Source organism: Chlorocebus sabaeus, chromosome 16 (assembly GCF_047675955.1).
Source record: "Chlorocebus sabaeus isolate Y175 chromosome 16, mChlSab1.0.hap1, whole genome shotgun sequence".
NCBI lineage: Eukaryota > Metazoa > Chordata > Mammalia > Primates > Cercopithecidae > Chlorocebus > Chlorocebus sabaeus.
Window position 1 is genome coordinate 68,733,068 of NC_132919.1, and position 15,982 is coordinate 68,749,049.

Here is a 15,982-nt window from a genome sequence, read left to right on the forward strand (position 1 = left end):
TCTTCCCGCCCCCACCTCTTTACATGCCCAAATCACGTTTCCTTTCATGAGTGAAATGAGGAAGAACATCATGGAGTGCAGGCTCTTTTTACTGTTCCGGGCAAAGTGTTTCGCAATGTGTGATCCCTCCCTGTTGGTGAACATAAAGACCTCCTACATGGGCACCTAAGCCTAGACCCGTGTGAGAGCCTTGGCCGTGGGGTGGGGAGGATGAGAAGGGGAGGCCCCTACCCTGACTCAGAGGTGAAGACTGCTAGGCCCTGCTGTCCTTGGGGTACGACTGTCAGGGACTCTATCTCCCCACCCCCACGGGTGGGCTTCTGGAAGTGGACCTCCAGGACATCGTGCAGCTCTGGGCCGTCCAAGATATCGGGAATGTTGAGCACCAGCACTGAGCGCGGAACTGGCTGCAACCTGATCTGGAAAAGGAGCCAGGAGATCACAAAGGCTCATGGGAGAAAGGGGCTGGGGGCTGGGGGTAGGGCAGGCAGTGTTCCATGGGGGTATGAGGTCAGGAGGCCTGGAGAGGCTGGTCGTGGGTAGGTCAGTGGGGTTTGGGGCCTCTGATCCTTCACTGGGCAAGTTCCTGGCAGGCAGACAGGTTACCCAGCCCAGCCCCTGTTCACCCCTCCTGCTTACCTCAACATTCTGGATCTCCCCATTCACATAGGGAGAAACTCTCAGAGGGACCTGCTGTCCACCCAGTGGCACTCTGAACTGGCCAATCTGGCACAGGCGCTGGGCCACTGTGGGGAACAAGGAGGGATGGACCTTTAGCATCAAGCCCTCTCCTCTCTCTGTACCCTGTACCTTAATCTTCCACACCCTGTACCCTCATCTCCCCTGCAGGAGGTCTGCATGACCCTCACCTCCATCCATAGCAAACCCCAGCATGACACTCCCTTGCAGCAGCTCCCGAACCTCCACATCGCCACCTCCGTTCCTAGTCTTGCCAAAGAAGATCTCAAGCTTGTCCAGCAGCTCCTCCTCACTCAGCCTGAGACTGGCAGGAAATCCACTGACCAACACCCTCTGGCCACTCAACTGGCTGGACACCTAGGGGGAGACAGCAAGGGGTGGTCCCAGACACAGCTCCACTTTCCCATGCCCAGGTGCATGGCACCTTTTTCATGCCCCAGGATTCTGTCATTCTGTCACCTGGATGGTCGTGACCATGGGCAGCTCCAAGGGCTGGGCCTGCATCCGCAGCCGGCACTCCTCCATGTTGATCGTGTGCTCCTTTTGTTGCAGCACCTGCTCAGCCACTGGGTGGTGGGGAAACAGGATCAGTACTGGGAATCCTCCCCACCTCCCTCCTGAGGCTCCCCATGAGCTCACCTTTGGGGTCGTCAAAGGTGATCAGAGCAGAGCCCTCAAGCAGAGGGCAGTGGATCCGCAAATTGGAAATTAAAGACTTGGGCACTTCCCTGTCCTGCTGGGTGTGTCCTCGGAACACCAGGGGGATCTCCGGCACTGAAAATGGGACCTGGAAGTAGGGGAGGGGAGTAGGAGTGTTCCTCACTCCCACCTAGGAGGAAGGCATCTCCAATCCCATTCCATTGATGCTGAGTGCCGGAGATAAATACATTTACTGAAAGAAAAGCTGGATAAATGAGTGGATGAATGCAATTCTGGTCCATACCGGGCCATTTACATACAACATCTTAATTTGTCCTGGGAGGTGGGTAGCTCTACTTTACAGATGTTCAAGTAACATACTGGAGGTCACATAGCAAAGAAGTAGCAGAGCCAGGAATAAAACTGAGAACTCCCCAGCTCTTTTGTGTGTGTGTATGTTTGTTTGTTTGTTTTAAAGGGAGTCTTGCTCTGTCACCCAGCTGGAGTATAGTGGCACGATGATCTTGGCTCACTGCAACCCCCACCTCCCAGGTTCAAGCAGTTCTGCCTCAGCCTCTCGAGTAGCTGGGATTATAGGCATGTGCCACCAAACCTGGCTAATTTTTGTATTTTTAGTAGAGACGGGGTTTCACCCTGTTGGCCAGGCTGGTCTCAAACTCCTGACCTCAGGTGATCCACCAGCCTCGGCCTCCCAAAGTGCTGGGATTACAAGCATGAGCCACCATGCCCGGCTTCCTTTTTTTTTTTTTTTGAGGAGTCTCGCTCTGTCACGCAGGCTGGAGTGCAGTGGCGCAGTCTCAGCTCACTACAGCCTCCGCTTCCTAGGTTCAAACAATTCTTCCACCTTAGCCTGCTGAGTAGCTGGGATTACAGGCACGCGCCACCATGCCCAGCTAATTTTTGTATTTTTGGTAGAGATGGGATTTCACTGTGTTGGCCAGGCTGGTCTCAAACTCCTGACCTCAGGTGATCAGCCCACCTCGGCCTACCAAAGTGCTGGGATTACAGGTGTGAGCCACCGCACCTGGCCTCGCCAGCTCGTTTTTACCAGACAACACCAGGTCTCCCACCTTACCTTGTCTTTGGGGGCGTCCCCGAGCTCCTTTCTCAGCTGCTGCAGCTCCTGCAGCCTCATCTTGAGTCTGGCCTGCTCCTCCTGAAGGGCGTGGAGGGCCTTTTGGAGCAGAAGGAAACAACAAGACTTCCACCTGCCCTTCCAGAGAATCAATAAGCCCAGGGGAAGTGGGGCCTGTTCTGGACTCTCCAGAAGCAGAGTTGATGCTAAGCTCAAGAACAACCCAACCCCTTTGTGCTGCCCTGGGCTGGTCTTGGCCCCTCCACCCAGGGCTTGGCTGGCCTCATCTCAGCTGCTCTTGAAAGGGCAGGAGCCTTTGCAGCGTCCATGACTTGTTCATGACCACAGATCTAGAGTTCAACAAACACTGAGATCCTGCTAGGAAGTGCTGGGCACTGACACAGACAGTGGAAGATAACGGTACAGCCCTCAGGCCTGCCAAACAGTGCTCAAGATAGTACATGATCACATCACTGACTGTGAAGGGCAGCCAGAGTTTGGAAGAGGGACAATCCCAAAGGGATTAACCCAGTTAGGGACACCTCCAAGAGAAGGGGAGACAAGTTGCAAAATGTCATACAGTAACACTGTTAACTTTTACTAAGTACTTACTATATGCCAGGTGCTGTGTTAAGCCCTTCTGATGAATTATTTCATTCAATTCTTAGAACAACAGGGTATCTATAAGATAGATATCCTGTGATCCTTATTTTATTGATTTATTTTTAAATTTTTTCTTTCTTTCTTTCTTTCTTTCTTTTTTTTTTTTTTTTTTTTGAGACAGAGTCTTGCTCTGTTTCCCAGGTTGGAGTGTAGTGGCATGATCTGAACTCACTGCAGCCTCCACTTCCTGGGTTCAAGCAATTCTCCTGCCTCAGCCTCCCAAGTAACTGAGATTACAGGCACCCACCACCACGCCCGGCTACTTTTTGTATTTTTAGTAGAAACGGGTTTTCACCATGTTGGCCAGGCTGGTCTCAAATCCTGGCCTCAGATGATCTGCCCGCCTCAGCCTCCTAACGTGCTAGGATTACAGGTGTAAGCCACCATGCCCAGCCAATCCTTATTTTATAGATGAGGAAATTAAAGCTCAGAGAGGTTAAATGACTTGCCCAAAGTCATTTGGCCCTAGGCTGTCTGACTCCAGAGCCCATCCTGCTAACCTGTGCTTTACAATGAAGAAATGAAGCCCAGAGTGGGGAGGTGGTTTACCCATCAATTCTAGCTTGTCCCTGGACTGCTACACTTTCCACTGTACAACAAGTAGCCTTTTAGGCTGGGTGTGATCTGGAATGGGTCCAGAGAGAGCTGACATCATAGGCAGGGAAGGGACACCAGGGATACCAATAAATGCACCTCTGTTTGTGGAATAGAGCAGAGTTCACCCTGTGGTTAGGAATCCTGATAAGTAAGTTCGGCTCAGAGAAGCATGAGGTATTTTGGAAAGATAGGACTCTGTCCTGACTATCTCTGTATTCCCAGTGTCCAGCAAGATCTCCGGCACAAAATATGTGTCCAGTAAAAGTGTGGTGAATGAAGAAATGAAGTGAATGAATGATGGTAAAGGAGCACATTACAGAGGGCACCAAATGAATTCATTGTGAGTTTGGTTTAGTTTTAGCAGAAAACTAGAGCTTGACCACATTATGCTGGTTTATGAATAGTGAAAAAGACCCTTAGTTATTCATATTTCTGTAAATCAGAGAGTGCTAACACAGTACCTTTAAGGGCCAATTAGATAACATCAATGAGTTAATAGAGCCATGTAGGATGACAGAGAGTGGTGGGGACTGTGATGCACTGGGAAGAGCATGTCCCTGCTAAAGTAAACCTCTTCCAGCCATAACCAAGTTTTCCCCCACAGCAAATCTATCCATATTTTTGTTTTGTTTTGTTTTTTGAGACAAAGTCTCAATGCCACCCAGGCTGGAGTGCAATTGCTCGATTATGGCTCACTGCAGCCTCGACCACCCGGAATCAATCGATCCTCTCATCTCAGCCTCCTGAGTAGCTAGGACTACAGGCGTGTGCCATCATGCCAGCTATGTTTTTTTTTTTTTTTTAATTTTCTGAGATGGAGTCTCACTCTGTTGCCTAGGCTGGAGTGCAGTGGCACAATCTCGACTCACTGCAAACTCTGCCTCCTGGGTTCAACAGATTCTCCTGCCTCAGCCTCCCAAGTAGATGGGATTACAGGCACTTGCCACCATGCCTAGCTAATTTTTTTTTTTTTATTCATTTATTTTTTTTGAGTTGGAGTCTCACTCTGTCTTTAGGCTGGAGTGCAGTGGCACGATCTCGGCTCACTGTGACCTCTGACTCACGGGTTCAAGTGATTCTTCTGCCTCAGCCTCCCGAGTAGCTGGGACTACAGGCACACACCACCATGCCCAGATAATTTTTTTATTTTTAGTAGAGATGGGTTTTCACCATGTTGGCCAGGATGGTCTCAATCTCTTGACCTTGTGATCTGCCCACCGCGGCCTCCCAAAGTGCTGGGATTACAGGCATGAGCCACGGACCCTGGCCCCCTAATCTTCCCCTTTTTAATTGAAATAAAAAATTTGGGCAGGGCGTAGTGGCAGACGCCTGTAATCCCAGCACTGTGGGAGGCGGAGGAAGTCAGATCATTTGAGCCCAGGAGTCTGAGACTAGCCTGGACAACACAACAAAACTCTACCTCCACAAAATATCTAAAAATTAGCCAGGTATGGTGGCACATGCCTGTAGTCCCAGCTACTCGGGAGGCTGAGATGGAAGGATCTGTTGATCCCTAGAGGTGGAGGTGACTGCACTGAGTGGGCCAGGATCGAGCCACTGCACTGCAGCCTGGAAAAAAAGAGTGAAATCTTGTCTCAAAAAACAAAAAACAAAAAATCTGGATTTTTATTTGAAAAAGACGGTCCAATTTAACGTATATAAAGCCGGGTGCTGTGGTTCAAGTCTGTAATCCCAGCATTTTGGGCGGCTAAGGCAGGCGGATCACATGAGCTCAGGAGTTTGAGACCAGCCTGGTCAACATGGTGAAACCTTGTCTCTAAAAAAATACAAAAATTAGCCAGCCATGGTGGCGTGGGCCTGTAATCCCAGCTACTCGGGAGGCTGAGGCAAGAGAATCACTTGAATCTGGGAGGCGGACGTTGCAGTGAGCCAAGATCAGCTATCGCACCTCAGCCTGGGCAACAAGAGTAAAACTCCATCTCAAAAAAAAAAAAAAAAAAAAAAAAAAAAGGCCGGGCGCGGTGGCTCACACCTGTAATTCCAGCACTTTGGGAGGCCGAGGCGGGCGGATCACAAGGTCAGGAGATAGAGACCATCTTGGCTAACACGGTGAAACCCCGTCTCTGCTAAAAATACAAAAAATTAGCCGGGCGCAGTGGCAGGCGCCCGTAGTCCCAGCTACTTGGGAGGCTGAGACAGGAGAATGGCATGAACCCGGGAGGCGGAGCTTCCAGTGAGCCGACTGCGCCACTGCACTCCAGCCTGGGCGATGAGCAAGACTCCATCTCAAAAAAAAAAAAAAAAGGAAAAGGCCGGACATGGTGGCTCACACCTGTAATCCCAGCACTTTGGGAGGCTGAGGCAAGCGGATCACAAGGTCAGGAGATCGAGACCATGGTGAAACCCTGTCTCTACTAAAAACAAAAAAATTAGCCGGGCATGGTGGCAGGCGCCTGTAGTCCCAGCTACTCAGAGAGCTGAGGCAGGAGAACGGTGTGAACCCAGGAGATGGAGCTTGCAGTGAGCTGACATTGCGCCACCGCACTCCAGCCTGGGTGAAAAAGTGAGACTCCGTCTCAAAAAAAAAAAAAAAAAAAAAGAAAAGGCCGGGCAGGAGATCAAGACCATCCTGGCTAACACGGTGAAACCCCGTCTCTTCTAAAAATACAAAAAATCAGCCAGGCATGGTAGAATGTACCTGTAGTCCCAGTTACTTGGGAGGCTGAGGCAAGTGAATCGCTTGAACCCGGAAGGCAGAGGTTGCAGTGAGCCGAGATCGCATCACTGCACTCCAGCCTGGGTGACGGAGCGAGACTCCGTCTCCAAAAAAAAAAAAAAAAGATTGTCTTGGGGAACTGGGGTTCTGAAAAGGTTGGCAATAATAACATTAACAAGAAGAAACACATATTGAATGCTCTGTAGGTGCTAAGCAGTGGGATAAGTTTTTACTGTGTCAATCTATGGATTACCTAGTGTGATTCTTACGATAGATAGATAGATAGATAGACAGACAGACAGATAGATAGTGTGTGTGTGTGAGAGAGAGAGAGACAGTCTCCCTCTGTTGCCCAGAGTGGAGCATAGTGGTATAATCTCAGCTCACTGCAACCTCTGCGTCCCAGGTTCAAGCAATTCTCCCGCCTCAGTCTCCCGAGTAGCTGGGATTACAGGTGTGTGCCACCACGCCTGGCTAATTTTTGTGTTTTTAGCAGAGATGGAGTTTCGCTATGTTGGCCAGGCTGGTCTCGTACTCCTAACCTCAAGTGATCCAACCGCCTCGGCCTCCCAAAGTGCTGGCTGGGATTATAGGCGTGAGCCACTGCACCCAGCCTAATTCCTTTAGTTTCTTTTTTTTTTGAGACAGTCTCGCTCTGTCACCCAGGCTGGAGTGCAGTGGCACAATCTCGGCTCACCGCAACCTCCACCTCCCAGGTTCAAGTGATTCTCCTGTCTCAGCCTCCCACGTAGCTGGGATTACAGGAGCACACTGCCACACCCAGCTTATTTTTTGTATTTTAGTAGAGACGGAGTTTCACTGTATTGCCCAGGCCTCCCAAAGCGCTAGGATGACAGGCATGAGACACCACTCCTGGCCTAGAACAACTGTTATTTGGGTCACAGAACCCTTTGAGTATCTGATGGAAACTACGGATTCTCTCTCCAGAGAAGTGCACACACACAGGATTTAATGAGCTCCTCCTGTCTGAGGCAATAGCTTAGGGAACCGACTCCACAAGGCAGAGGCAATCCCAGCCCTGTGTTTCTCCCCAGCCCTTCAGCAGGCCTGAGATGGGCGGGGAGAGGCTTGGCTGCCAGGTCGTGAGATATCTGTGGGTTCCTAGCCAAAGGATTGTTCCTTTTTCCCCAATTCCCAACTCCCTCCTCCTCACTTACGGCATTCAGCGGGGCTGACATGGGTCTCGGGTCTGTTTGGCAAGAGCTGAGGCCTCAGAGCTGGGCACACTGGCAGAATCCACCACAACTGAACTCTTGTTTGTACCCGTCCCCTCCAAGGGCTTTGGTCTCTCGCAGCCCCAGCAGGACCCAAACACCTCAGGAGGTTCTGCTCGCAGGCTGTTTGCTTCCACTTTCATTTCCGTGAAATCCCTGCCCTCTGGCGCTCACATGCCGCCCCCTGCCGAGGCCTCCCCACCCCTGGGAGGAGCCTTCTTGATCATCAAAGTCGACGTCACTTAGCCATGGTGCCTCAAGGAAAGCCACCTCACAGCAACTGCAAACTGGCCCCAGTCAACCATTCCCAGCAATCTCGGACAAGCGCATTGGTAGACCCTGCTTTGTCAATGGATTATTTCCCTAGAGCCTAGAATAATGCTGGGCACATCAACATTGATAACATAATTGTTGAATGAGCTGGGCGCGGTGGCTTACACCTGTAATCCCAGCACTCTGGGAGGTCCAGGCGGGCAGATCACCTGAGGTCAGGAGACCAGCCTGGCCAACATGGTGAAACCCCATCTTTACTAAAAAAATACAAAAATTAGCCGGGCGTGGTGGTGCAGTCCTATAATCCTAGCTACTTGTGAGGCCGAGGCAGAATAGCTGGAACCCGGGAGGCAGAGGTTGCATTGAGCCGAGATAGTGCTGTTGCACTCCAACCTGGGTGACAAGAGTGAAACTCCACCTCAAAAAATAAAGTAATACTTGCTGAATGAACGAGAAACACAGTCAGGACAGATAAAGCCCATAGTTCAAGTTCACAAAACTGCCAGGCGCAGTGGCTCATGCCTGTAATCCCAGCACTTTGGGAGGTCGAGGCGGGTGGATCATGAGACCACCCTGGCCACCATGGTGAAACCCCTTCTCTACTAAAATACAAAAAATTAGCCAGTCCGGATCACGCCATTGCACTCCAGCCTGGGCGACAGAGCGAGATTCCGACTAAAAAAAAAAAGTGCCAATCCCAGCAGCTGGGCCCACACGTGCCTAGGAGGACTGCTTGAGCCCGGGAGTTCGAGGCCAGCCTGGGCAACCCAGTGAACCTTGTCTCTTAAAAAAAAAGAAGCCTGGGTGCGGTAGCTCATGCCTGTAATCCCAGCACTTTGGGAAGCTGAGGCGGGCGGATCACTTGAGGTCAGGAGTTGGAGACCAGCCTGACCAACACGGTGAAATGCCGTCTCTACTAAAAATACAAAAATTAGCCGAGCATGGTGGCACAGACCTGTAATCCCAGCTGCTCGGGAGGCTGAAATGGGGGAATCGCTTGAACCTGGGAGGTGGAGGTTGCAGTGAGCTGAGATTGTGCCACTGTACTCCAGCTTGGTGACAGGGCAAGACTCTTGTCTCAAAAAAAAAAAAAATCAGAAAACTGTTAAGAGTGCCCAGCACCGCTGGGCGCAGTGGCTTACTCCTGTAATTCCAGCACTTTGGGAGGCCGAGGTGGGCGGATCACGAGGTCAGGAGATCAAGACCATCCTGGCTAACACGGTGAAACGTCTCTACTAAAAAATACAAAAAAAAAAAAAATTAGCCGGGCACGGTCACAGGTGCCTGTAGTCCCAGCTACTCGGGGGGCTAAGGCAGGAGAATGGCGTGAACCCGGGAGGCGGAGCTTGCAGTGAGCCGAGATCGCGCCACTAAACTCCAGCCTGGGCCGCAGAGCCAGACTCCGTCTCAAAAAAAAAAAAAAAGACTGCCCAGCACCGAGAGCTATTATGTGGCCAACACCCTTGTGCTCTACGTGAATTAACTCTTCAAATCAATGCCATGAAGTTGGTTCTATTTTGTTGACTTTACAGATTGAGAAAATTGAGGCACAGAGCATTAGAAACATGCCCAAGGTCACAGGGCTAGGAATCGGAGAAGCATGGATCCAAACCTGGTAGGAATAGTATTTAAACTTGGGGTTTGATCCTGAGTAGGCAAGCTACTTAATAGGAGTCTGTCTCAACAGAGATGCCTTAATACTTAAGTGTGAGAAGATTCAAGTTAAAAAGCTTCCTGGCAGGCCGGGCGCGGTGGCTCACGCCTGTAATCCCAGCACTTTGGGAGGCCGAGGCGGGCGGATCACAAGGTCAGGAGATCGAGACCATGGTGAAACCCCGTCTCTACTGAAAAATAGAAAAAAATTAGCCGGGCGCAGTGGCGGGCGCCTGTAGTCTCAGCTACTCGGGAGGCTGAGGTAGGAGAATGGCGTGAACCCGGGAGGCGGAGCTTGCAGTGAGCCGAGATTGCGCCACTGCACTCCAGCCTGGGCGACAGAGCGAGACTCCGTCTCAAAAAAAAAAAAAAAAAAAAAAAAAAAAAAAAAAAAAAAAAAAAAAAAAGCTTCCTGGCTGGATGTGGTGGCTCACACCTGTAATCCCAGCACTTTGGGAGGCTGAGGCGGGCAGATCATGAGATCAGGGAGTTCAAGATCATTCTGGCCAACATAGTGAAACCCTGTCTCTTCTAAAAATTCAGAAATTAGCTGGGTGTGGTGGCACACTCCTGTAGTCCCAGTTACTTGGGAGGCTGAGGCAGAAGAATTGCTTGAACCCAGGGTGGGCAGAGGTTGCAATAAGCCAAGATGGCACCACCTCACCCCAGATTGGGTGGGTCAAAGGGCAAAACTCCCTCTCAAAAAAGTTTCCTAATAAATAACCTAGCCCAAGGTTTTTTCCAGTTACTCACCAATCCTACTTTGGGCCCCTTCCCGCCCCCTCACCCCCTCCGGTTCCCAAGTGCAAGTGTGGTACCTAGCAGACTTGGCAAACTGGCCTGTTTGAATCTTGGTTCCCTCTAGTGACAGAACCAGTTCAGATGGAACACCTATTTCATCCATGCAACATGGCTAGCTGCAGTCCATTGTGAGGTAAAATGCCAGATCCTAAGAGCCACAGGTCTCTCCTGCAGAAACACAGTAGTGCACAGTAGCGGCACAGCCCAATGCCCAAGCCCCTTTCGTCACTTTCTTCAAGTCTCCGCCAGCCAGGCCATTTGAGGAGCACTCCCTTGTCCTATTAAACAGCAGCTCTAGGCTTAGGGTTTCACCACTGGCATCCGCCGTTACCACCAGGAGCAGCTCTCCAGGGTGGTCCCCATCTCATCTGCACCAGTACCAGCGTCATCTGAAAACTTCGTAGAAACTCAGACCTCCTGGATGGGTCTGAGGGCAGGATTTCAGCAATCTGTGGCTTAACAAACCATCCAGGTGATCTCTATCTGTGCTAAAGTTTGAGAATTTCAGGTTAGCAGTTCTCAATCAAAAATATGTGATCCCCACCACTCAGGGGCTTTTGGTTGTCACAAGGAGGGGCAGAGTGTAGCAGAGGTTCTCCTGGCACGCAATGGGTAGAAGCCAGGGAGGCTACACAATTCTTCACAGGGATTATCAAGCTAAGGACAGAGGCAGTGTAAACCTCATTAAGGCAGATTTAACATTTTCCCAGCCCCTCATCCATCACCCAGTGTCTTTTTTTGAGATGGAGTCTCGATGTCGCCAGACTGGAGTGTAGTGGTGCTATCTCGGCTCACGGCAACCTCTGCCTCCCAGGTTCCAGTGATTCTCCTGCCTCAGCCTCCCAAGTAGCTAGGACTACAGACCTGCACCACCACACCCAGCTGACTCTTGTATTTTTAGTAGGGATGGGGTTTCATCATGTCGGCCAGGATGGTCTCGAATCTCTTGACCTCCTGATCCGCCTGCCTCGGCCTCACACTGGGATTACAGGTGTGAGCCACCATGCCCAGCCCATCCAGTGTTTCCTATTCAATAATGTTCTCCTTTGCACAGTCTGGTAATACAAACAACAGGCAGACACAGGCTTTCCTTTTTAATTTTTAATGACCAAAACAAAGCAACTAAAACCGCAGCTTCTGGAAGAACCACTTGTTCTTGCCTGTCTTGTATCTAGAAGGGAAAAAAAGAGAACATCAATGAGGAGAGGAATGGAAATAGTGAAACCATACTCCATCATTCACTACCAAAGCCTACTTACCTCTCTTCAAACTTGACCTTGGCCTCTCGTCGGGCCTTGCGTTTAAGAGCAGGATCTCTGAAGACATCTTTATTGACGACAGTTTTGTCCAAGGGGATATCCACAGAGTACCTGGGGACAAAGGTGGAGAGGTAGGATTAGCCCACATACTGCCAGGAGCCCCCACACAGCCCAAATCTTTGTGGGACGCTAGGGAATCAGGGTCTGACTCAGAAGCAACCATCAAAAGTCACATCCTGATGACATTACCTGGAAATCCACACTTTTAACATTTATTGGATTCAAGCCAATAAAATGTAAAATGTAACATTTCATTCTCAATTTCCCACTACTACTTTACTTTTATAGCTAAGAATCATCAAATTAGGCCTTATTTTTTTTTTTTTTTTTTTTGAGACGGAGTCTCACTGTTGCCCAGGCTGGACTGCAGTGGCGCGATCTCAGCTCACTGCAAGCTCCACCTCCCGGGTTCACGCCATTCTCCTGCCTCAGCCTCCCAAGTAGCTGGGACCACAGGCGCATGACACCACGCCTGGCTAATTTTTTGTATTTTTAGTAGAGACGAGGGTGTCACCGTGTTAGCCAGGATGGTCTCGATCTCCTGAACTCGTGATCTGCCTGCCTCGGCCTCCCAAAGTGCTGGGATTACAGGCGTGAGCCACCGCGCCCAGCCAAATTAGGCCTTCTTGACTTTCATCATGACAGTCGACTGACTTTCTATTTGAAACCATTCCTTATCGTTCAAGTTCTGCCAATGCAGTCACTGTCATGACAGCACAAAAACTAGCTGCCTCAACCCCACCACATCCCAGAACCCGAGAAACAGCTCTCTCTGCCCTTTTATTATTATTTTTATTTTTTTGAGATGGAGCAAGCTCTGTCACCCAGGCTGGAGTGCAGTGGTGCAATCTTGGCTCATTGTAGCCTCCACCTCCCAAGCTCAAGTGATTCTCCCACCTCAGCCTCCGGAATAGCTGGGATTCCAGATGCCAGCCAGTATGCCCAGCTAATTGTTGTGTTTTTTAGTAGAGACAAGATTTCGTCATGTTGGCCAGGCTGGTCTCGAACTCCTGACCTCAAGTGATCCACCTGCCTCGGCCTCCGAAAGTGCTGGGACTACAGGCATGAGCCACGGTGCCAACCAAGAGTAATTGTGCAGTACCAGCAGCAAACTTTAAGGTGCATGCTGCTGGGTGCTGGCAATTATTGTTCGGGACTTTCTCAATTCTCACACCTCTTTTTGAAACGGATTTTTGCTCTGTCGCCCAGGTTGGAGTGCAGTGGCACAATCTCGGCTCACTGCAAGCTCCACCTCCTGGGTTCACGTGTTAGCCAGCACAGTCTCTATCTCCTGACCTTGTGATCCACTCGCCTTGGCCTCACACCTCTTTTTTTTTGAAGCGGAGCTTCACTCTCATTGCCCAGGCTGGAGTGCAATGGTGTGATCTTCGCTCATCACAACCTCCGCCTCCCGGGTTCAAGTGATTCTCTGGCCTCAGCCTCCCCAGTAGCTGGGATTACAGGTATGTGCCACCACGGCCGGCTAATTTTGTATTTTTAGTAGACACGGGGTTTCACCATGTTATTCAGGCTGGTCTCAAACTCCTGATCTCAGGTGATCCAGCTGCCCCAGTCTCCCAAAGTGGTGGGATTACAGCTGTGAGGCATTGTGCCTGGCCTCTCGTACTTCTTTCTTTTTTGAGACGGAGTCTTGCTCTGTTGCCCAGGCTGGAGTGCAGTGGCCAGATCTCAGCTCACTGCAAGCTCCGCCTCCCGGGTTTACGCCATTCTCCTGCCTCAGCCTCCCGAGTAGCTGGGACTACAAGCGCCCGCCACCATACCCAGCTAATTTTTTGTATTTTTAGTAGAGACGGGGTTTCACTGTGTTAGCCAGGATGGTCTTGATCTCCCAACCTCGTGATCTGCCCATCTCGGCCACCCGAAGTGCTGGGATTACAGGCATGAGCCACCGCGCCCGGCCACTGTACTTCTTAAAAAACACTTGTACTAGGCCAGGTGCGGTGGCTCACGCCTGTAATCCCAGCACTTTGGGAGGCCGAGGCGAGTGGATCACGAGGTCAGAAGATCGAAATCATCCTGGCTAACACAGTGAAACCCCGTCTCTACTAAAAATACAAAAAATTGGCCGGGCGTGGTGGTGGGTGCCTGTAGTCCCAGCTACTTGGGAGGCTGAGGCAGGAGAATGGCGTAAACCTGGGAGGCGGAGCTTGCAGTGAGCCAAGATTGCGCCATTGCACTCCAGCCTGGGCAACAGAGCGAGACTCCCTCTCAAAAAAACACTTGCACTAAGATAGTAGTGTATGTCCCCAGACTAAAGGGCCCAACAGGTGAGTGAAATTAACTGAAGGAGGCTTGCTTTCGCGCATTCACAGACTTTTTGAAACCTATAGTATTTATCCTTGAGGGTGGAACAGTGGAAGACGGCAGATCAGACCTCATGCCTATGTTTACTGTGGATGGAAAACAATCTTTACCTAAGACTTAAAAGATGGATCAAAGGTAAAACTGGAAACCATGGCCACTTTATGAGTTGAAGATGAACAATTTGGAAACGATATTCCTTCCTGGTGCTGGAATGGCTGCAAAGTTTGTCTCCTTATTCAACAGAGAGGGGAGAAGAAATTTAAAAATTCTAGTTCTTGAAATGCTCACCTTGTGGGCATTAGGTGATTGTAGTTATAAACTTTCACAAAAGACTTGATCTTTGACCTCTTGGCGATCTTCTTCTTGCCCATGGCAGCTGTCACTTTGCGGGGGTAGCGGTCAATTCCAGCCACCAGAGCATGGCTGTAGGGGCGATCTGAGGTGCCATCATCAATGTTCTGAATGAACAAGAATTACATCTGTTATTCACTGAGGGCCTATTTAGGCCCTGTGTTAGAGGTAGGGCAGTGTCAAAAAAATATTTCCTCCCTCAGGTCTCCAAGACCCACCATTATAAAGAGAAAAATCACAGAAAGTTATGCGAAATGACCAAAGAGAAACCGAACAGTGTTTATTTCCACTAGGAAGCATCTGGAACGGCTTATTAGAGGTAAGAGATTTAAAAGTAGCAATAGTTAACATTTAAGAAGTACTTGCTATATGCCAAGCACTGCTCACAAGACTTGGTAACTATTCACTTGCTCTACTGCTAGTAAAGTGTACAGCCAAGGTTAAGACACCAGAGCCTCATTCCAGAGCCCAGTATCAGGAGATGGGAGAGGGGAATCCAGGGGTACTCCAGTGTCCCCACAACAGCAAAACGCAGTGGTGTATGTGGCCAGAGCCTAGGGAAATTTCTCAAGAAGCTACAAAAACATGGGTAGGAGAAAAACAGTGAGAGGCTACGTGACCTTTCTAAAAGCAATTTCCTCCTCTTCTTACAGATTCCCAGCTGCAGCACTTCAGGTAAATAACACAACACCTCTAAACCTTAACAACAGGAAGGAACCCCCTATAGCTGGGGATGGTGGCGCGCACCTGTAGTCCCAGCTATTTGGAAGGCTGAGATGGGAGAATCGCTTGAGCCCAGGAAGTCGAGGCTGCAGTGATCGCGCCACTGCACTCCAACCTGGACAGAGATCCCGTCTCAAAAAAAAAAAGAGGAATCCCCTATGATTACTTCAAGGACTGCACATGACAATACCTGAAAGGCAGTGGGAGCACATAGCAAGTGTGCAATAAATGTCAGCCATTATTGCTATATATTTAAAGCCTCTAGTGGAGAAGGCGTTATGCGTTAGGAGCCCAATTCAGCTCACATTTGCTTCTACTGTGCCTCTTCCTCTCTCAAAAGCTTTCCCACATTCACCCCGACCGTGCTCACTGGCTACTGCCCTAGAAGCGGGCCTTGAATTCCAAGCCTGCTTGCTCCACCGGAGCCAGCCTGGTCCCGGGATGCAAGGACGCAGAGTCCCGCGAGGCTGATACCTTCACGATGACGGCTTTGCGTCCAGAGTAGCGTCCAGCCAGGACAAGCACCACCTTCCCAGGTTTCATGAACTTGCCCATTTCTGCAGAAAGCAAGGAGAAAGGGCCACTTAAAAATCCGTAAAGCTAAAGACGCCCAGAGCCGACTCCTGCCAGCAAGCCCAGGTCTTGGGCCGGAACTTCAGACTGTGTTCACTGTCGCCTTGGTCCAGGCCGCCCGCGGGCCAGGCTCGCAGGACGGGATCGGATACGTAGCCGCCAGAGACCTAAGGAAGGAACGCACCCGGCGCCGCCCGGACCCTCGACCCCCAAGCCGCGGATGGCGGCGGATTGAAAGATTCAACCCAAGCTTCTACTCACCGGCAGCAACCACTCAGGCCTACAGCAAAAAGGAAAGAAGAACACTTCCGCTAACCTTTCACCCCGGGAAGGAATGACCTCACTTCCTGTCCCGCCC

At 50.4% G+C, this 15,982-nt stretch overlaps 2 protein-coding genes across 2 annotated transcripts; both read right to left on the bottom strand.

Annotated features, from left to right (window-relative positions):
- Positions 1–71: 71 nt before the first annotated feature.
- IFI35 (interferon induced protein 35) lies at positions 72–7,801 on the bottom strand. Its single transcript, XM_008012545.3, has 7 exons — positions 7,550–7,801; positions 2,435–2,533; positions 1,339–1,486; positions 1,159–1,265; positions 870–1,056; positions 640–746; positions 72–419 (listed from the first exon to the last, which is right to left on the bottom strand). The coding sequence occupies exons 1-7, from the start codon at positions 7,568–7,570 to the stop codon at positions 228–230; spliced, it is 861 nt and encodes a 286-aa protein (XP_008010736.1). The 5' UTR covers positions 7,571–7,801; the 3' UTR covers positions 72–227.
- Positions 7,802–11,419: 3,618 nt separating this feature from the next.
- On the bottom strand, positions 11,420–15,973 carry RPL27 (ribosomal protein L27). The gene is made up of 5 exons (XM_008012552.3): positions 15,886–15,973; positions 15,526–15,608; positions 14,266–14,435; positions 11,593–11,703; positions 11,420–11,504 (listed from the first exon to the last, which is right to left on the bottom strand). The coding sequence occupies exons 2-5, from the start codon at positions 15,604–15,606 to the stop codon at positions 11,456–11,458; spliced, it is 411 nt and encodes a 136-aa protein (XP_008010743.1). The 5' UTR covers positions 15,607–15,608; positions 15,886–15,973; the 3' UTR covers positions 11,420–11,455.
- Positions 15,974–15,982: the final 9 nt, after the last annotated feature.